This window comes from Macadamia integrifolia, chromosome 6 (genome assembly GCF_013358625.1).
Source record: "Macadamia integrifolia cultivar HAES 741 chromosome 6, SCU_Mint_v3, whole genome shotgun sequence".
Taxonomy (NCBI): domain Eukaryota; kingdom Viridiplantae; phylum Streptophyta; class Magnoliopsida; order Proteales; family Proteaceae; genus Macadamia; species Macadamia integrifolia.
In genome coordinates this window covers 27,200,388-27,223,110 of record NC_056562.1, presented here as the reverse complement: position 1 = coordinate 27,223,110, position 22,723 = coordinate 27,200,388, and the positions used below count along the sequence as shown (strand labels likewise).

The following is a 22,723-nucleotide window of genomic DNA, read 5'->3' as shown; positions in this document are numbered from 1 at the left end:
TTTTTCTTCCTTTTTAATATAATGACTTTCTAGCGAAAAAAAAAAACAGATCTGGGCAGTTAGCCCATTGGGGTCTGAGACCTGAAGCTCTTGAGGAAGCTTCCTTCTCGATGGTGGTATTGTATTTCTTTCAATCTGTCCATATGGCAATCTATTAGATTTCTTTATATATTTCATTACTATGTGTTATTATCCATGGAACCATAGGATTGCTTTGTTTTTTAAACAGGACAAACCCGACCCCAATGTGGTTTTTCATTCGGTTAATCAATGAATTGCTCAAGCAATCAATTCTGCTATCCCCACCTAGGTGATCTCAATCCAAGAGAACCCTATCCTTATGCTCTTACCCAAATGGACCCCATCGAATATTATTTGTGTGGTGTCGCTGACCAATTTCACACAACTTCTGCTAAGGTATATTGTATAATCAATGACAAAAATATTGGTTTACTTAAAGCTGATTATATCATGACAAGAAACACCATTTACGCATAATTGCGAGGGTTGCTCATGGAAATATAAGAAGCAATCAATATGGGAGGTGGGTCATCCCGCATGACTCAACAATGTTTGAGGGAACTATAAGAAGCAATCTTGATCCATTTGGAGATTACAATGATGAACAGATTTGGGAGGTGGGTTCTTTCTTTTTTTCATTGATAATAATTTTTAATCAGTGAAAAAATAGGATGGAGAAATTTACCACTCACAGATGATTTGCACACGAAACAAACACATTACAATTGAACTTATGACATGTATATCTATGAACTCCTTTCTTGTGGTCGTGCTCTTTGTAATATTTATTAAATTTTTGAATTCATTCCTTTAGATGCATTGGATAATATTTGGGCTTACTTTGGCTTAAGATATTCTATAAGTAGGGATCTGGGAATTAAATGCACTATTTTTTTTTTGCCTTGCTTTCCATTTCCACTTGGTATATATCCCTTTGCTTGTTCATTGCATCTTTTGCATGCTTAGCTCATCTTTAATGATCAATTCTATGTTATCTTAAAAATTAAGAAGGTGTTAAGCTGACATTGACCTTTTGTTGTCTTAGGCTTTAGATGGATGCCAATTTGTTGATGAAATTAGAAAGAAAGAAGGGAAGCTCGATTCTTTAGGTAGGTTTCTTCTATATATATATGTGTGTGTGTGTGTGTGTGGTAATGGTTTCTTCTCATATTTACTCTATGCCAAAGTTTCCCAATATTAATTTATCCATACACAAGTGCCTAATATTTTCAAAATTAAATTATTATTGTATGATGCATCTAATTTCTAGTGCGCTATCCAACCCACAACCCAACCATTTTTTCAAAAGAAAAAAGTAGGGAAAGAGAAGTTAATGAAAATAAGATCCTAAATTGCTAACCCATTCTTATATGGTGGCTGTCATAGTGACCAAGAATAGAGAGAATTGGAGAATGGGTCAAAGACAACTAATTTGTTTAGGACGGGTATTACTCAATAGAAGCAAAGTGTTAGTACTTGAAGAAGCTACCGCATCAATGGATACTGCGACAGATTATCTAATTCAGCAAAAGCTTAGGCAGCACTTATCAAGGTCTACTGTCATTACAATTGCACATAGGATAACATCAATTCTTGATATTGATATGGTCCTCCTCCTCGATAATGGTTAGTAGCGAGAAATTAGTGCACTTAAAATGGGTTCAACTGAGTTTGTTATTACATCTACTCATCTATGGTGCTTGCCTAATTAGATTGACATGTTATATCATATTAAGCAAGTCATATACTGGAGTATGATTCCCCAGCCAAATTGCTAGATATGAAGTCCTTGTCATTTGCAAAGCTTGTTAAGGAGTATACCCAAAGATGTAGCTCCCAGTATTTGAAAGGTTAAATGTGTAAGTTTTAGGTTGCATTAGACTGAGGTGCATTTCTTTTCTGTGTATGAAAAATTTTGTTTTGAGAATTTGGTAGAATAGATATCGAGGTTACCTGTAATCATTTGCATTGGCATTGGCATTCAATTGAAGTATTGGATTAAAAGAGAAGATGAGAGGGGAAATTTTTATTCCTAGTGCATGTCTATAAACCTTAGAAGAGATTATAGTAGTCTTTTGATATCTTTAGAATATGACAATTAGATAGAGAGATAAAAATGTTTGGGTAAGTAAATGCTCAAGGTCCCCTGCTCTACCATGTACATATAATGGTTTAGCTAAAATTGAGTTGGCCAAGTGGTAAAATAAAGCTTTGAGAATGCATTGAAATAAGTGCAATTTGTTTAGAAGAAGGGAAGCTGAAAATAAAAGTGAATAAGCCAATACATGTGAGGGTATATACTTGAATTTGGGTCTAAAATTCAATATGTAGCCAACCCTAGATCATTTAATTTATATCCATATAATCAAAATTTCCAATCACCCTTCCATGTGGCAAAACTTGGTTCTGGTTTAGAGATACCATCAAAACCTATCAGTCAAAAAACTTCTGCCATAAAGCTTGTAAAACAAAAATTTTGCTTATTGCTACATTAGACATCTTAATTAATTTATTGCCAAAATTTCTTTGGATAACATTTTTGTTTTCAGTTCAATGCCTAAATTGTTCTTACTAGTCTTGGCCATGATTTAACTTCTTCTCAAAAATTTCCTTCCATGGTCATGCATTCCGAAATGAAAGTATTGGTTCCCAATCTGGTAATTTGATTGGTTCCTATAGCCAACCATATGGGAGGTTATTCTGACCATAAAAGCAAATGGTTGAAGTTCTTCATAAAAATATTTTCTCAATTAAATAACACTTAAGGGCATCAACTTTTTAATTGATGTGTTTATCAATCAAAAAATTCCACACAATCAAATTTTAGTAAGTTAGGACTATTAGAGAAATTAATTGATTTATAACCTTGTGAAAAGGAAAGGTTTTGGTCTCTTTAATTAAATAAGATTTTCTTGAGTTGTAGCTGTTTCTTGTTTTCATTTGCAATTACCTTTTTAAGTGGGAAATACTTGTTGAGTTTACAACATTTTGAAATTTTTATATCATACATTGTTGTTTTAATGGGTATAATTGTAAAGGGAATGTTAGTTGTTATCTATATCTCCGTAATCAAAATTATTGGACATGTAAATGCCCTTTCTTGGGTGTACAAGGGCTCTTGTAGTTGGGGTAAAATGAATTTTTTTATGGATAGAGCTGAGATGCCTTCGCATGGGCACAACCATTACCCAATCTTACCTAACTTGTATAGTGTGGCACATCTAGAAAATAATAATTGAAAAAATCATACAAAATAAGTACAATTTGTTTACTCCCAATTTCCCTTGATTAACAACAGTTTCTTACATAGCCAAAATTTCTGCCATATGGCAAATCAGGTGAAGCCCAAATTTGTGGACAGGTAGAGTGTTACTTAAATGTCGAGTTTGGGGCCTATTGGATTTAAACAATTGGAAAAATAAAGCTTTAAATGTGTATTAGAAAGTAAAAATTTTGTGAAAATAATGAAAACAAATAAATAACTACAAACAGAAGGAAATTTTTCAAAAAAAAATTGGGAGCATGATTCAATTTGGCTACGAAATTTAACAAGTACTAATTGATCCAAAGTCCAAACAGTACTCCATTATGCAATAATTGGCATTATCATATCACAGTCCCACATGGCAAAAACTAAATCAGTTGTATTGGACACTTTTACCCTATAAAGAAAATTGATTGAGACCAATTTGCTTTTCCTTGTGGATATTTAAGGGGAAGGGAAGTTAAAATTTCATACTTAAATAGAAACCATGTAATATGTAGTTTAATGTAATTTTCATTTTACATATTATAGCAAAGGAACACCTTCCCTGACCTACTAATATCATCGTCTCACCTGGCGAGAAGCAAAAAGAAAGCTCCCCTCCTTCCTCCCAGCCTCCCTAGCTATCTACCTACTTATGCTCGTAGCTCGATCAAAGGTCTCACCACCCATCAAAACACATAAAAAGCCTATCTCATAAAATCTTCTCCAGGGAAAGAGGCAGATGGGAATAGAGGACTCACTTTTCAAATACTTTTCTCAGAAATTCATCAAAAACAATTAATTTTTGCTACTTCTGATTAGCACCCTCCCTTTGAACCCAATAACAAAAATTTCCCTGCCCAGTGGGCAGCCTATTCAAGAAAGTAGTTCCTTCAAGGAAAAAAAATCTACTTTTTATCCGAAGCTGCCGACACTATGTGCTCTATTTCTGGATTTTCCGGATTCCCATCCTCCCCACTCAGACAACTTCTCTATCAACTTGTTGTGATGTGGGTTGATCCCATAAAAAGATACATTTTACATGTAATTTTTATTTTATATATTATAGAAAATGACTTTAGATACAACTGAAGTGAAATTTAATAACCAAATATGAAATAATTTAAAGTTAATGACATGGTCACATGTGATGATGATTACAAACATTTCATTTTTAAGTATGAAAATTTTACTTCCCCTCCCTTTAATTCCTCATGCAAGCAAAAGAAGCCTATGTTTTATTAGTATTTTAAAATTTGTTTGACAAAGTGAGGTCAGCTCAATAACAGCAATTCCTTAAAACTTCCAAAGATAGGGGAAACATCCCTTTCGTCATTAGCCATACTTGCACCAATTTACCTCACGCATTGCCTTTCAAGCACAGTGGAAGATTCACGGACAGAAATTGAACCATGACAAAAGGGAATATTATCTCCTCACCATGGTTTCAAGTATCGGTCTAGGATCGGTAGTATCTGATCGGTATCAGCTGAGATCGATCCCCAATCCGATACCAATCTAGATCAGTTATCTAGATCGTTTCAGGGGTTAAATAGGAAAAAATAGTACCTTTTATAAAAATCAGGTGTAAAATAGACCAATATCTACCAATCCGATCTGGATCGATATTAAATTAGTATCGGCAGAGACTGAGATCAAGATCGATATCGATACCGATACCATCCCCTAAATCCTTGCTCCTCACAAAACCCAACCCCTAGTGCTACATGATTGATTTTTCTACTTTGCAACTATTTCGAATGAAAAGCATCAATTATTTGATGATGGATCCAGGGGTAACTATTGTTTAATTGTAGGGATAACGCCAGGGGTTGGGTTCTCTCCACAATTTGTATTCCATTAGTGATTGGCTGCAAAGAGCGTATTGGTCAACAAACCAACCATTTTCCTTCATTCAATGTCGGGAAGAGTATACTGGTCTTCCACTCCTCCACACTGGTTAGCTGCAAAGGTTTCTTCATTAAACCCCCATCAAGAGGCAATGTTTATGAAGGCTAACATTGCTTGTTCTACAAATCTGCTGGTGAAGAAGACAACTCAATCTTGTCACCACTAGCCTTATGGAATGAAGCCAAACTAAAATATAACCATCCAAGTGGATCACCCCTTACGGTTGCCAGCCAAGGTGGATTGCCGCATCTCGGAAAGTCACTGGTAAAATAGGGAGGTTTCATATCCATCCCTAGCTAAGGGATCCAATGTCATATAAATCATTTTTGCCACAATCTTGAGGAATTGAAGAAGCTTTTTGGTGTGGAAGAAGAATCAAACATCAATGAATATATTCAAGACACATTGAAACATGTGAGAAGAGCCCCATTTGAGGTGAGAAGAGAACTTGGGCAACTTCCACCGAGGATCTTATTGACTTTGTTGTTGAGGAGTTAGGACTCTATATGAGTGTGTAGAATACTGAAAGCATCATCAAATGATCTTAATGAAAATCTCAAAATTGGAGCTGTGAAACTCATATATGGAAAGCTTTCTGAATCACCAGCCTTTTGTCATAGCCAGCTATTTTACAGAAAGTAAAAGTATATATAGTTGATACACATGCTAGAAGAAAGTGAATCACGCGATCATGGCATGCCACTATGACACATGTACTTGGAATCCAAATCATCTTGCTTTTAAGTTACTAGGTTTTGGCCCAGAACAAATTGAAGTCTGCCATTGGATAAATGAGAATGGAATAGTCTGGACAAAGACTCTAAGCTGAGAAACAATTGAAGATTTGAGAATCTTCTAGTTCTCTTGTTAATTTTACTATACATTTTACTGCTTATGGTATTTGAAGGATAAATAATGACTTACTTTGGCTTATTTATTATGTCTTTCAAGTTTCAATATAATTCTGTTATTCAATTGTCTAGCATAACAGATGACAACCTGAAATCAGAAGAAAATTCAGTCCAACACACGCACTGTTGCACCCCTACAACACATGACCAATTCTACAATAAAAAAGGAAGCCTGAAAGTTGCCGATCAAAATATACATTAAGACAGGGCATCCTTTACATACACACCAGTAACTCATTTGCACGACCAGAATTCCAGAAAGATTGGCATTAAGGTTTGGTCTAGGATAATCAGGGGATGTGACTGAGAAAACCGTAGGACCTCTTTGGTTAGAATGGAAGTGAAATGAAAATTAGAACTAAAAGGGAAAGTTTTTCAGTCATTAAAAGGGATGATCATGTAATTGAACAACATTCTAAGTATGCTCTCCCCTGCACCTGTCCTTAAGGGTTCTATCATTCGGCCTCTTGGTCTTGTATATGCCCTCTCTTTTCTTTTTTCCCTGTTTTATATATTATTTATTCATCCAAAAAAAAATTTCTTTTTTTTTTGGAAAGTAGCTTTTACTTCATTTGTACTAAAAATGACACTGAAATGTTTTTGTAGTGACAAGTTATAATTTAGTTTCCGTATTTAATATGCTTATGAGTTTGCCATACAATATTCTTCGTTCACATCTAGCCAATTAAACGGGCATTTTTACTGAAATTATCTTTTCAAATTTTTTATTAAAGAAAAAACACTTCAGGTAAAAGTTTGACAAGGGTACTCTAAGATGTCATACCACTTCAAAGGCTTTTGAGTTGCAAAAAAAAAAAAAGAATTGAGAGGTCATTTATAATGTTTCACATTGGGTTATAATGGGAGAAGAATATGGGAAGTATGGTAAGTACTCTAAGATTAGGCAAATGTTGGCTTGTTGCATGTCATTCATATAGTTAGAAAAGTTCAGGAAAAGCAGAAGTTAGGTACAAGAAATGTTTGGGTATTTGAGTATATTATGATGCGGTTTTTAATGAAATTATGCAGAGGCACTCCTAATTATGTGACATGTTAGTACAACTTTTAATTGATGCTCTTGCTAGTTGCACAAACTGCCATCTGGGTTCGATGTTGTGCTCTTTGCTATCAGTATTTGCCATCAAAAGAGTACCCTTGTTGTGTTACCCAAAAAAAAAAAAAAATAGTCACTTTCTTTCTAAGGAAAACCGACTCCCATCGAAAATGCGACCGCCGTGCTAGACACGGGTTGGAGCAAAATAACTAACAAAAAAATAGGAATTTCACCTCTATTAATGCTTTTATGTGTGCTCTTATTTATCCCCATGCTGGCACAGGATGACAGGAGTCACAGGAGATGCTTTCTAAAGAAAACTCTCTCCCTTCATTTTATTCGGGTCTCTTTTCAATTATTTCATTTTAACCATCGCCAAACTCAAGCAAAGCCGAAGAGTCTCCAAGTGCCAAACCTAACCTCCTTTTGCCAGATGAGGTTTAAAGAAAGATATTCATCAAAAAACGAATATGGTGTTAAGCATAGACCGATAAACATCTTCGTGTGAATGAACCTTTTATGCGGCGTTTTAAGTTTTGCGTGGTTATCGTTTATTTAGTGCGATTCTTCGAACGCGCGTTCCTGCAGATAACAAACCACCACTTTTCAAATTCTCAGGGAAATGCGGAAAGACGCGCGCTCCTGAGGATAAGGACCACGACTTTCCTATTTCTTTGGAAGGCTGTAGTTACGAGGCAAAGTCATATATAGAAAGTCTATTTCCTTCGTAACTTAGATAAACATATAGGTGCTTCGGAATTACGCTACCAGCAGTGTCCATTGTGGGGAATATTTTTGGTTCCTTGAAGAAGTGCACGAAGAAGTTATAAACGTTCGCCATACAGAAACAAGGAATAATTTGAAGGTTCTTCAGAAAAGGTGCACTTGTCTCTCTCTCTCTTCTCTCTCTAAAACCCTTGTGGGATTCCTGCTTTTTATTATTTTTTTGGGTATGAAAAATCATTTATTTAGACCAATGTGAAACACTCATGGATGGAGTATGATATATCTTCAAAATCCATGGCTCGGAATTGGAGCAAATTGTTATATGTATTTGTATAAACGCAATCCTAAAATAATACAGAGAAGAAACAAAAACAAACAATGCTCACAGATTTACAAGGTTTGACAAGATTGCCTAGTCTTGATGATATGAGATCCCTCCTTCACTATTAATGGAGAATAGGATTATAAAACTCCTTCTCACACCTTTCTGAACTTGCTTAGAGAGAGAGAATCTCGCTACAAATATATAAAGAAAAAACCCTAAACTATGGGTTCTCAATGACAAAAGGGGTACCATTTGACATGTTTATATGTGATATCCCTCATGCATAATATAATAGAATGAGAAAGAGATTGAGTTCGAATTCTCCCTTGTCACTTTGTGATTGGGATATTATATTTATAATGTAAAGTTAATTACAACAAAGTATTAATGTATTTGAAGTTTGAGAGAGAGAGACAGAGATAGAGAGAGAGAGTTACACAGTGAGTTTAACTCAACAACTTTGAGAGAGATTTGAGGAGTCATTGGAGATGTCCGTGGACTTAGTCCTCATGTAGTCCGTTGGGCATTTTGAATTCAAATTTACTTTTGAATTTTGAGAAACTTTGAGTTATTAATGCTTGATGATTTTCACTTTCATTTTTCCTAAAATCTAAAAGAGAGAGAGAGAGAGTAAATGCCATATGTAAGGGGAGGGGAGGAGGAGTGTGGATCAACTCTTCGTACGATAAGTAAGTGGGAAACAACTGATTGGCTAACCCTCAAGTAATTGAGGGATTAAAATGATGCCATTTACTTATTTTTAATAAAGGAGATGTCTTCTATTGTATATAATGGCGCTTTTGGAATAAAAAGAAAACAGAAAAAGATGGGCTTCACACATGCCATAAAAATAAGATATGCCATTTTTAATGGTCGTAAAGTTTGATGGCTTTGTTGTATTACATACCTGCTTGTTTAGCCTTAATTGAATTTTTCTTGATTATTGATTGTGGTATTTTTTTTTTTTTTTTTCTTCTGAATAATTATTTGATTTGTAGGGCTGTTAGAAATCATTTGGACAATTTTGAGCCTACAAGGCTACAACCAAAATAGTTCAAGCCACTTATCCATTGTTGTCCTACATCACAGTTTCCATTATCATATTGATGTGATAGAATAGACTTTAGGCTAGTCTTGTTACTAGGGTTAAGTGGGCAATTATACATGCAATAGAGTTATAATAGTAGTCTTGCACATCTATTATAATTTAGGAGTGGTGAAGTATAACTAGCATCTCAAGAATGGGGTTATTTAATTAGTTACTGAATTTGTATCGGTCATATGAAATGGATTGAAACTTAACTTGGTGAGTTACTGAACTTGTGATTTATTTATAAAGAAAATCAGGTTGAGTGTGGTTAGTTGTAGTGTTGTGTAAGTAGTGCCTAAAAGCATGTTCCTGTATATGAAAAATGTTTTAATGACAAATATGCTAATGTAGTTAGTTGTGCACAAAGTTGTATATTACTAACAATTAGTTATATATAACCAGGGTTTATGGGTCAATAGTTAGGGAGTTGCTTGTAATTATAGATTATTTTTAAACCTTATTACTATGTAGTTGTGAGATTGACTAGGTGATGCAAATCTCAAGATATAGGCTGTTGAAACCAATGGATCGGGAGAGCGAATTACACAAGCTCAAACATAAGCACAAGATTTGTAGAATTTCAATCCGGAGAGACCTCATAAAAATGATATATTGCTCAATATATGTCACAATGACCTGATTCCAAAGCCTACTGAACATGGACTTATGGCCCAACAATTTTGATGATAAAAGTTTTCTCAGAAGAACACTGTATGGTACCCAATATGGCTCATGAAATTAGTGCATGAACCAAGATAAAATTCTAAAAATAAAATAAAATGGAAATAGAATTGATATGGGATAAAATTCAACTCTTCTGGGATGTGTTTGCAGCACCAACGGTCTTTCAACTCTTCTAGGATGCAAGTAGGATAGGGAAATCTCCTACTCTTCAAGGTTTCAAGAAAGAACTGATGTAGGACAGGTTTGGGAAATCTATAACAAGTCTTTCTTTGCTGTCCCACTGCCTCTTTGTTGTTAATTGATGATTCCCATCATGTTTGAGGCTGTAATTCAAGATAAAAGTGGAGAAATGGGGATTGGTAGAAAAGGTATAGGGGAGAGGAAGATAGCGGTAACATAAGAGGGAAGAGTTAGGGAAGAGAGAGGGGCTTGGCCTCACAATAGCTTGACTTCACACCCTCGTGGATTCACTCCATGAATTGTAGGAATCACTCATGCTACAGAAAAAGAGAGTAAAACTCACCTAGTTCCAATAATACTTTTATTCATCCTTTGTTTTGTCATTATGAGTACAAAGGCTTCATAACGTTACATAACAAAAAACAGTTTTTCCTAAAATAACTATACATATAATTACTTATTGAATCTCTAAATAGTAATTTCCTAAAACAACTACCCATATAATCCCAACATTAGAACAAGATATTTTGACCCAAATAAAAATACAACAAAATAATAAAAGAATTACACTTACTGGTCATCAAGTCATAATGATGTGACATGTGATTGCATATGTTTCCATCTCTTCTAATAACTCCTAAATCCTAGAATGATGTCCTCATCAATTCTCCCTGAGTGGGAAGAATTCCCCTCTGGTGAAAATTAACTCTTTTGTTTCTCTAGGATTAAATCATTGAAGTTCGTCCTCAGTGATCCATGTGCAATCTGGATCACAATCTTGTAGGGAAACTAACAATTTCATTGCTCAAAATTCACTTCCTTATAGCCTAACTTTGGTGGTCGTTTATAGATAAATAAAATCCTAAAATCTCAGCTTCTATCCCTAGAAATTGAAATTCTAAGGCTGAGATTGCACAAGATCTTTGCTTAAGAGAAAAGAAAGAAAAATTAAATTATAAGTTTTCCCTTCGTCTTGTGGTGTAGGACTAGCTCTCAAGCCATCCTCTTGGGCCTTGGTACTATTTGACCTCCGTAGCACCTTAGGGTGGTCGTATTGTTCTTCAAATATTTCGGCCATGTGAACTGGACCTGCATCACTAGGAAACTTAACCCTATTGATCTCCTACTTTCTCCTTTACTTCTTTTCTCTTACTCTTATTGTTCGGTAATTTGGTTTTGGTTGAAAATGGAATTATGTTGATCATATGAGATCGATAGGAATGAGTCACTTAACTTTGTGTACTACTCAATCCAGCCATCGATTCATAAATAAAATTAGGTTGAGTGTGGTTAGTTGCAATGTTGTGTCACTAGGATCCCCCCCCCAACTGACATTCAATGATCTTCAAAATTCCATCAAAGATTTGGCAAGATTTCTTGCAGAGAGGCTACTATATGTCAACAACTGAAAGTTCTATTCACAAGTTAATTATGTTGCTTATGTGTTTCAGTGATTTATTATTTATAATTTTGTACAAGGATTTGATATTTGGAAGTTCAATTTTTTATTTTGCCATAGAAATCTATTGCAATGCATTACTTGGAGTTCTTATTATATTAATTTTTTGGTCTTTCCTTGCATCTTACTTCAATATGTTAATTGTAAAATATTTTTTTTGTTTTTATTTCATCTTAAAATACTAAGCTTCTATTCTTTATTGATGTTCTTAATTGAACATGGACTAAATCATATATCCCTGCAACTTCTTCCATTTTTTTTCTGACAAGTTTATTGATTCTCTTATTCTTTATACATTTTCAAACAATTTCTTTTTGCCTATTTGTTAACAGGTTCAACTACATTAAGGGTGATATTGAGATTCCAATATTGGTCTAAGTCTCTTGAAACATATATGGTGGAAATAGTTGGTATTTATATGCTAGAGTTTCCCTAATTTTTGCAAGTAGGCACTACATTAAATCAAATGTGGTAAAAGAAATGATTTGTGAAGGACCCATCTAAGCTAAGCCACCAAATTACAAAACGAAGAAAAGAAAATTTGCAAACATGGATGCTTTTTTTGAAGGATCAAAGAATGATATGAATATTTGGATATTCTTTTCGCAGTCTTCTGTAACCATTTTCATGCATGGGTTTTCTGTATTTTCACACCTAATTTTGTTATTAGTTCTACCTATTTATTGGGCTGGTAAGAAATACACAATTCTTACCCTTGAAAATTCAAAACCGATGCTGAAGAATACATACTTTTTATACTATTGGTCAGCCCTGATATCTTGCATGGGTCTGTCTTTTTTGTATCTTCTCTTATGCGTGTTAAACTATCTCTCTGGCTATAAACATGGTTGGTTCGATCCAAAGATTGTTACCCAATTGGATTTTGCATTCAGAACACTCACTTGTTTTGTGATCTCTGCTTACTTGTACATCCAATATTCTCATTCAAGTGAGCGTAAGTTCCCTATTATACTAAGGATTTGGTGGGGCTTCTACTTCCTAATGTCTTGTTTCCATCTTGTTATACATCTTGGTTTCTATTGGAAACATCTGTCCTTACCAATTCTGTCATGGGTCTCTGATGTTGTATCCATTATTGCTAGTTTATCCATTTGTTATGCTGGGATGTTTGGCAAAGGGCGAGAAGATGAAGATTTGCATCTTTTGGAGCCTTTTTTGAATATTAGTTCTAATCGAAACAAAGATGATGAAAGACAAGGATCAAGTATTGGTGGAGAGAGTGTAACTTCTTATGCAAATGCTAATATGTTTAGTATTTTTACTTTTTCTTGGATGGGTTCTTTGGTTGCACTCGGGTATAAAAAAACATTGAACCTCGAAGATGTCCCTCAGCTTGCCAGTTGTGATAGTGCCAATCTGATCTTCGCTTGTTTTAGAAATAAACTTGGATATGATGGTAATAGCAGTGGTAATGGTGGTCAGGTAAGCACATTCAAGTTGGTGAAGGCATTAATTCTCCTAATGTGGAAAGAAATTCTATGGACGGGTCTATTGTCCATTATATGCACATTGGCTTCTTTTGTCGGACCATACCTTATTGAATCTTTTTTCCAGTACCTAAAAAGCCCTCATGAACTAAAATATAAAGGCTATGTGTTAGTGGTTATTTTCTTTCTCTCAAAGCTCATAAGGTGCCTCTCAGAGAGGCATTTGTTTTTTCATTTACGAAAAATGTCAAATAAGGTTAGTGCTGCCTTGTTTGCAATAATCTATGAGAAGAATCTTCGGCTTTCAAGCCAATCCAAGCAGGGTCATAGTAGTGGAGAGAACATTAATTTGATGACTGTTGATGTTGAGAGGATTGGCTTTTTTAGTTGGTACTTGCACGATATATGGAGGGTGCCTGTTCAGCTTGTTTTAGCATTGTTCATCTTGTATAGTAGACTTGGCCTTGCTTCACTTGTAGCTTTTGTTGCCACAATAATTTTGATGTTAGCAAATGCTCCGTTGGTAAAATTACAAGAGAAAAATCAGGGGGAATTAATGGATTCAAAGGATCAAAGGATGAAGGTAACATCTGAAGCCCTGAGGAATATGAGGATTCTCAAGCTCCAAGGATGGGAGATGAAATTCTTGGCTAAGATAATTGAGCATAGAAAATTTGAAACTAAATGGTTAAAGAAGTTACTTTATACATCAGCTATGGCTTCCTTTGTCTACTCGTCTACTCCCTTGTTTGTATCTATGGTTACTTTTGGTTTCTGTGTGCTTATGGGAATTCAGTTAGACTCGGGGAAGAGTTTAACTGCACTTGCAACATTTGAAGCGTTGCAAGGGCCCATTTATAATCTCCCGGATACTATCTCCATGGTACTTCAAATAAAAGTCTCCCTTGATAGGATCACCTCATTTCTCTATCTTGATGACCTTGATCAAAATATAGTACAAAAGCTTCCAAGAGATCGTGCCGAAGTTGCAGTGGAGATAGTTAAGGGGAACTTCTCTTGGGATCTTCACTCCCCTAATCTTACATTAGAAGATCTTAATTTTCAAGTGAAACATGGTATGAAAGTAGTTGTTTGTGGCTCTGTTGGGTCTGGAAAGTCAAGTCTACTTTCATGCATATTAGGGGAAGTGCCAAAGGTATCTGGAACTATTAAGTTGAAGGGAACAACAGCTTATGTTGCACAATCACCTTGGATACAGAGTGGTAAGATAGTAGACAATATATTATTTGGTAAGGAGATGGACAAGGAAAGGTACGAGATGATCCTTGAAGCATGTTCATTGAAGAAAGACCTAGAATTGTTTCCCTTTGGGGACCAGACTATCATAGGGGAGAGGGGGATCAACCTGAGTGGTGGACAAAAGCAAAGAATCCAAATTGCACGTGCATTATACTATGATGCTGATATATATCTACTTGATGATCCTTTTAGTGCTGTTGATGCTCATACAGGAACTCATCTATTTAAGGTAATTGCTTATTGAGCTCTACTTCCAACACTTTTCTTAATAAAATTGGTTGAAGATATGCATCTCATTGCTTACATCACAATTTTGTTCACAAAAAATTGAGGTTGATTTAAAAATATTTTTAAGATTAATGAAATCATGCTTACCTCAACAATCAAGACATATAGACACATGATATTGAGCAATGCATGTTTTTGCATCAAACCTATGGTTTTTTGTTTCTTATTGTTATGAAAATTAATTTACATAAATTTGTACAGGAGTATTTGAGTGCCTAAATATGAACATTTAAACTTTTGTACAGGAGTGTTTGCTGGGAATTTTGAGTACGAAAACAGTAATCTATGTTACTCACCAAGTAGAGTTTTTTCCTTTTGCTAATCTTATCCTGGTGAGAATATGCTCTCTTTGTTTCCAAACTTCAAGTAAGTCAACTTTGTTTTAGAATAATTATTTACCTTCTTTTGTTTGACAGGTGATGAGAGATGGAAAAATAACTCAAGCAGGAAAGTACGAAGAAATTCTTTGTTCAGGAACTGATTTTATGGAATTAGTGGGTGCACATAAGAAAGCTTTGGCAAAACTTAATTCTATCGAACATGGGGGTGCTTTGGATAATTTAATTAATGATAAGGAAGATGGTAATCTGTTGTGTAGTGAGAAATCTATTCAAGATGATGAAGTAAGGGAATCCAAAAATTGCAAAACAGAAAAATTGATTGAGTCAAAAGGGCAACTTGTCCAAGAAGAAGCGAGAGAAAATGGTGGAGTTAATCTTTCACTCTATTGGAAATATGTTACAGCTGCATATAAAGGGGGTTTTGTACCATTAATACTTCTGGCACAAATTCTTTTTGAGCTTTTACAAATTGTTGGTAGTTACTGGATGGTGCTGGATAATCCTGTTTCAGAGGATGTAAGGCCTCACGTTACAGGATCCACTCTCATCTTTATCTATATTGCTTTAACCCTTGGAAGCTCCCTTTTTTCACTTATAAGGTCTATGCTCATTGTAACTGCTGGATACAAGACATCCACTATGTTCTTCAACAAAATGCATTTATGCATATTCCGTGCTCCCCTGTCATTTTTTGATTCTACTCCAAGTGGAAGGATTCTAAATCGGGTTAGTATATATGCATAATTGCTCTTGGGGTCTGAATGATCTTTTTTATCAATATAAAAGTTAGTATAATTTTTAATAAACTCTACTTTTGTAAACAGGTATCCGTAGATCAAAGTGCAGTTGATACCACTATTCCACATAAATTTGAAGAACTTCTTATCTCAATCATAGGATTACTGGGAACTATTGCAGTAATGTCACAAGTTGCAGGGCAAATATTGGTAGTTTTTATTCCGATGATCGTGGCATGCATTTGGTACCAGGTAATTTTGTAGCCACTTCCACTTCACATGATTAAAATTTTAAAATAAATCTTAACCATATATTCTCAATGGCTAGAAGCCATAATACAAGTTGATTCACGCTTTATTTTATTTTTGAATTTAGATTATTTTTTGTTCACATCATAATTGATTTAGTGGTGAATGCATGTATGCTTGGGTCGATTTAGTGATGGATGCATGTATGCTTGGGTGTGAAAGTAAGGATTTAAACCTCAATATTATTCTTGAAGATAGACTCCCTAATGGGTAAATAACTAGCCACGATTCTCTTACCAAAAATCGCTTAATTGATTCCAATCAGTGCGCTGATATGGAAAGGAGAAATCCATATTATGCTAGACTCCCTTGAGTCAAATCCTTCTTTAATGGGAAAGTCCAACATGTAGGATCTGGTAAATTCTCCTAATCGTAATCTTCCTATTTTGGAAGAGGGAGAGGTTGTTGGGTCTGGGTGGGATTCAGATCCTGGTAGCCATGACCCATCTGAGGATGGGGAGGAGGCAAGCTGACTCAGTGGATGAGTTGACTGAAGCGGACAGAATTAACTTGAGAACCTTGCCTCCCCGGCCAAGGAGAGAGGCGGCAGTTAGAGGAAGAGGTGGTGGTGGCTTATACTTAAAGAGGTGGTCGCATTTCTTCTTCAGCTCGTTCCCAGGCTAGTGAAGGAGATTCACAGATCTCCAGTTTCCCTGTTACGGAGGTTAGGAATGGCAGAGTAGCTCTGAATTTCCAGGAGATGGAGGCGATTGACAAGGTCATCTTTGCTCGTGAGAAAGAAGCAACGGGTACTTCTAAAGGAGGGAAAAAAAAAAAAACAAGAGGAAAGGTGGTCAGACTAGTAAATCTGACAATTCTCATTAAATCATATTTGTCTGATGAGAGTTTTATTTTGGAACATAAGAGGAGTGAAAAAGGCTTCTGTTGTTAGGGCCTTAAATTTAGTGTTACGAGAGCATTCTCCTGATATTGTATGTGTAGCGGAGCCTATAGTTCAGTCCAGTAAATTCTCCTACTAAATTGGGATTTGAAGCTAATTTTATTCATAATCACCGTGTGGACAAAGTTCCCAACTTATGGATTCTTTGGAAGCAAGGTAAAGGTCGACCTTCTATTATCCCCATGTCGGATCAGCAGATTACAATGGTGGTTGATTGGTGTGGTAGTAAAGTTGACCTATGTTTTGCTCATGCTAGTAGTTTCAAGGTGTTGCGAAGGAACCTATGGATTGATTTGGGTCTGGTGGGGTTGTCCACCATTCCATGGTCTGTGATAGGAGACTTTAATGCAACATTCTTTTCTAATGAGAAAAGGGGTCCTGGAAGGTTTAATCTTAGCTCAGCTGCAGAATTTCAAGCCATGGCAGATTCGTGTCTATTAATTTTGGTCCTTCCCAGGGAAATAAATTTACATGGACGAACAACTGTAGGAGAGGTCATGTGGCAGCAGTGCTTGATCATAGCTTCTGTAATGAAAAATGGATGGATTTCTTTAAAAATATTTCTCAAACAGTGCTTCAATGCACTATGTCTGATCATGCCCCCTTTTGATTCTTTCGGATGTGATTCCGGAACCTTCAAATATTCCCTTAATTAAGATTTAATGGATTTTGGATGGAGGACAATAATATTTTATCTGTCATTTAGGAGGTTTGGGGAAAAGAGGTTTGCTGCAATCCTATTTTTTGTTATAAGTAAGAAGTTGAAGCACGTGAAGATGGCCATCAGGCCATGGGCGAGGCAGACTTTTCCCAACTTAAATATAGAAGTGTAGAGAACTTCCAATGATCTTAAATCCATCCAAGATGATATTGAAGTCATAAGAATGATTGATGAGATTTTCAATAAAGAAGCAGATGCAAAAACAACTTTTCTCAAGGCCTCTCAAAGGCATACGTAACTTTGGTCTGAGAAAGCTAAGCAAAAGTGGATGAAAGAAGGGATCCTAACACTAAATATTTTTAACTCTGTGAAAATGAGGCGATCTCGTAATCATATTCAATTTCTAAGGAAAGATGATGGATCTTGGATCTCGACCAGCAGGCTTTGGCATCCTATATCTCTTATCACTATGAATCTTTCCATGGGTGAGTTCAGGTGTCTTCTCGCTTGGAATTCTAGAATGTACTCCTTAGGAGCTCGAGGAAGGTGATAATGTTGTTTTGGAGGTTGTTCCATCAAAGGAGGAAATCAAAAGGGCGGTCCAAATGGTTTCTTAGGTAACTTCTTTAGACGAGTTTAGAATATTATTGAAATTGATTTTTGTAGAGCAGTTGTTCATTTTTTCAAGGTGGGTAAGCTCCCAATGGGGGTGATCTACTACTTTGTTACCTTATTCCGAAAGTGTCAGGAGCCTATTCTCTTAAAAATCTCCACCCTATCTGTATGGGGAATTTCTTCTGTAAAGTACTTTCCAAATCTTATTCCCCATATTGTCTATTCTTCTTCCTTGCCTCATCTCCTATGGAACAGGGAGCTTTCCAGAAAGGCAAAGTCATTTCCTCAAATATTAGTCTAGCTTTTGAACTGACAAATTTAATGCACTTGATTGTGAAGGGAGGTGGGTACAGGTATCAAATTAGATGTTCAGAAGGTTTTTGATTCTCTTTCATTAGATTTTATTTTTTCCACCTTACATAAATTTGGCGTCTCTTCTAATTGGGTTTCTTGGATCCATGAGATTCTCTCCTCCTTAAGAATCTCCATCCTGGTGAATAGTGGTCCAATTGGTTAATTTGGTGCAGGGCGTGGCCTTCGTCAAGGTGATCCGATCTCCCCCATTCTTTTTATTTTGGCAGAGGAAGTTTTGTGTAGATATCTAAAAAACTTAGCTGAAAATGGAAAATTGAAGGCTCTTCTTGGTCCAAGAGGAGCAATTACTCCATCCCATATCTTGTTTGCTGATGATATCTTTATGTTTATGAACGCATCTGCTTCCTATGTTAGAAATCTGCAAAGTTTTTTATTCATGTATCAGGAGTTCTCTGGGCAGCATATTAACTTGGATAAGAGTATTTTTTTTTTTTTTTTTGGAAGGTAGCGCCTCACAGGAAGCAGTAGATTTCAAAGACTTTGTGTATTCCTATTTCTAGACTTTCAACAAAATATTTGGGAGTGGAGATGTCTAAAGGGAGAGCCACCAAAAATCACTTGCTCCATATGATGAATAAAATCAAGCCCAAGCCGGTTGGTTGAAAGGGTAAATTATTATCTTTGGCGGGTCGGGTGGAGCTAGTTAGATCAGTGATATCTGGGATTCTCATTCATAACATTGCGGTGTATTAGTAGCCTCAATCAACCATCAAAACTATAGAGTGGTCTGATGATGTGGGAAAGCAGAAGAAGATTGTGGTTAACTGGGAGAATATCTGTAAACATAAGAAGGAGGGTGGGCTAGGAATTAGAAAGCTGTGATATGTGAATAAAGCTTGGTTGTGCAAGTTAGCCTAAAAAATCAAGCACAAGGAGTCTATCATGAGTAATTTCTTCAGAGCAAGATTTGTGAATGATGATGATTCTCTGAGAGCTAATTATAAATCTTCCTCTATTTTTCCTGGGCTAAAGAAGGTGTGGCAATTTGTCTTTGATTTGGAATGATGGTCTGTTTGTAATGGGGAGAAGATCAATTTTTGGCTTGATAAATGGTGAGATGGGAAGTCAATTGTTGAGGGTTCCAGCTTGGATTTGATTCTTTTTAAAGGCGTGAATTTAAAAGTCGCTAACTTTATTCATGACAACAAGTGGTGTTTTCCACCTATGAACTCAATTTGTTTAAATGAGTCTTTTGCCAAAGCCAAACAGATTCATGTTTCAAATTTGGAAGACACTTGTCATTGGACTCTTTCCCTCTCTAGTGTTTTCTCTATTTGCTCTGCATGGGAGAATATTAGGAGAAAACATCCAAAGGTTCCCTGGTCTTCTCTTATCTAGAAAGTTAATCTTCAACCTCGTCAGGCAACTTCTGGTTGAAGATTTGCTCATAACAGATTGCCAACAAATGATGAGGTGTCTAGGCATGGAATGTCACCCACTGCTATCGCAAAGCAAATTCAATCATTGACTATTTATCCAAATCTGCAGCTCGGTGTGAAGTATCCTCTCTAGTTTCTTCTTGGTCGGCTTTGGTCAAGATGGATTGGACATGGATGCTTCAGGTCGTCCAAGATTTAGGCTTATTTAGTCCTAGTTTTGATTGTTCTCAGTGTGGTTGAGCTAAGGTTGGTGTCCTTTTTCTGCCGAATGCCGAAGGTGGAACATGTGCATCTCCTCTCTCTTCCAGGTGAAAGGATTGGCTTGTGGTTTGACCCTCTTTTTTGTATCACTCTTGTTTTTTTTTATTCTTTTTGTTCATATTTAATAGGCGTGGTGTTCAGATGTCGTCTAGATGTGATCTTTGTGATTCTACTAAAGAATCTATGATCCATTTATTTTTATCCTGGAATTACTCTACTCACATATGGCAGCATTTTGTGATCTTTTCAACACTCAATGGCCTTCTTTTCTCAAGGTAGAGGACCTATTTAGATGGTGGAAGAGGGAAGCTAGATCAATAACTTTCAAAAGTGTTTGGAATTGTGGTGTAATTCTTATTCCCTATTTCCTGTGGATGGAGAGAAATGCAAGACACCATGAAGGTACTTTTAAACACAATTGACAGTGATTTTCCATGATTCAATGTGAAGTCAGCTCTATTTATCTTGTTCATTTTGGGGAATCTATTTCTATTTAGGATCTACTGTGTGCAAGGCATATTGGCATCCCAAAAGTTCAGTGTAAGAGAAGAGAGCCTATGGAAGTTTTTTGGTGTCCCCCTCTGTCAGGATGGTTCAAGTTGAACACTAATGGTTGCTCATTAGGGAGTCCAGGGAAGGCTGATATTGCTGGAGTTTTTAGAAATTAGAAAGTGGAGGTGAGTTTTAATTTCAAAGAGGCTATCGGAGTGAAGTGTAATTTTGAAGTTGAGTTCTGCGCAGTATTCTCAGGTGTCGAGCATGCTAAAGCTAATGATGTTTAGAAGTTATGGATTGAAAGCAACTCCATGGTTACCCTTCTTTCTAGAGGTTTGGTCCTTGGTTTGTTTTTCAAAGATGGACAGGACTTAAATGCTATTTGGACTCAATAGAATGGAAGATCTCTCACCGCTTTCGTGACGCCAATCCTATAGCTAACTTCCTAGTGAAAATAGCTACAAAATTTGGTGCCTCTAATCCTGTTGTGGTGTGGTCGCCCTTGATGCTTATGGAACTAGAGCAGGATGCTAATATGCATCCCCGTTATAGATTTATGTAATCATTTCCTCCTCTCCTTTGATAGCTAGATTTCCTTGGGGTGATTTTCTGCTGATGGCAATGCCAAAGGTGGGAAGTTTTCTCATGGATAATCTTCCTATTTCTAGTTGTGATTGATTATTATCTTTGAACTATGCTTTTTTCTTCCATTATATATATATATATATATAAAGCTGAAACTGCTTAACTAGATCTATTTCTTGGAATCAAGAGGCACGACTGTAGGCTTTGATCCAATGATAGAGCAAGAAGCTGTTGTATGCAGATGCAGATGCAGATGCAAAAAGCAAATAATGCAAAAAAGTAATTTGAAATATACTTTGAGAAATTAAAGTTTACAATATTTGGAGATTTTGATTCAGAGTTCTTGGGTTTCTGGGTAGGTTTGGGTTGGAAGGTTTGAGAAGAAGAAGGATGTTTGGTATGAGGAGTCTTTGAGCTATAGGTGGCTAACCTTTGAAGGACGATCAGACTTAAGATGATCGGAGCCTGTTTGGAGAAGACCGGCAGAGCACTTGGAGATTCATAGGAATTCTTGGAGGTCTTCGAAGAACTTGTGCAGATGGAGGATACTTCTGCAGAACTTCTCTCGTCTAGTTTGTCTATCTATTTTCAAGTCAAGTTTTCCAAGTGATTTGGGTAATGGGGTGATGCTCCTTTTATAATGTAAGGAGGCCCATTTGAATTACATGTGGGTTTGGATAATATTTGGATTTCATTTGGTACTGTACCAAATTAGGTACTATTGGACATTTCATTTATCACTATTTGGAACTGTGCACTTGAATTTGTATTTTGGAGTGAACAGTTACTACCGACAGTTGAGGAACTGTTGGCGCCGAAAGTTGGAGTTGCTATTGACAAATGATTTAGAATCTTTGCTTGGAGTTGCTGTCGACAAATGATTTGGAATCTTCTATGATCTTACCACAGTATTCCACGTGTCAGAGACACTGTTCTCCGTATTGATTTGATCAAGAGGTTTATATCCTATGTGTTTGATCCGGATATTGGCCGGACTATCCTTTAACCTGGGATAGTAACAGTACCTCCTTTCCTTAATAGGTTGTCCGAGGTTATTTGACTAGGTGTGTTTTCGACGACACCGGTCGGCTAGTTTATAACCGTCCTAGCAGACGTTGAGGACCAAATTATGCTTTGGTCGAGGAAGACTTTGATTTTGTAGCCCAGCGAGATCGTCGGGAGGTGACTTCTTTGAATTTGCTTGAAGAAGATGCCTTGGAGCTGGCAGGCTCATAGTCAAGGTCATCTTCATATGGATCTTGGCCATAGCAGAGTTCGTGGGCAGGAATGGATCCTTTGATGGATTTGAGGCTGTATGCACCATCACTGGAGTCTGCTTCGCCTTCTGAGTCAGAACCGAGCTCAGCTAATCGAGCCAGAAGGGCTTCCTTCTCACTTTTGATACTTGACTTTGATGTGCTTTGGATTGTTGGAACAGGTTGAAGACCTGTGAGGCTTTT

The 22,723-nt window shown here is 36.3% G+C and overlaps 1 protein-coding gene across 2 annotated transcripts in view; it reads left to right on the top strand.

Moving 5' to 3' along the window:
• The first annotated feature begins 12,901 nt into the window (after positions 1-12,901).
• LOC122080628 (ABC transporter C family member 3-like) overlaps positions 12,902-22,723 on the top strand; it is an 18,896-nt gene continuing 9,074 nt past the window's right edge. Inside the window, exons 1-5 of one of the 2 annotated variants that reach the window (XM_042647423.1) lie at positions 12,902-13,326; positions 13,429-14,545; positions 14,850-14,936; positions 15,021-15,671; positions 15,770-15,934. In XM_042647423.1, the coding sequence (XP_042503357.1) occupies positions 12,902-13,326; positions 13,429-14,545; positions 14,850-14,936; positions 15,021-15,671; positions 15,770-15,934 (2,445 nt within the window). Of the gene's footprint in view, positions 14,546-14,849; positions 14,937-15,020; positions 15,676-15,769; positions 15,935-22,723 lie in introns of both variants that reach the window. The other variant, XM_042647422.1, reaches the window with a different exon arrangement.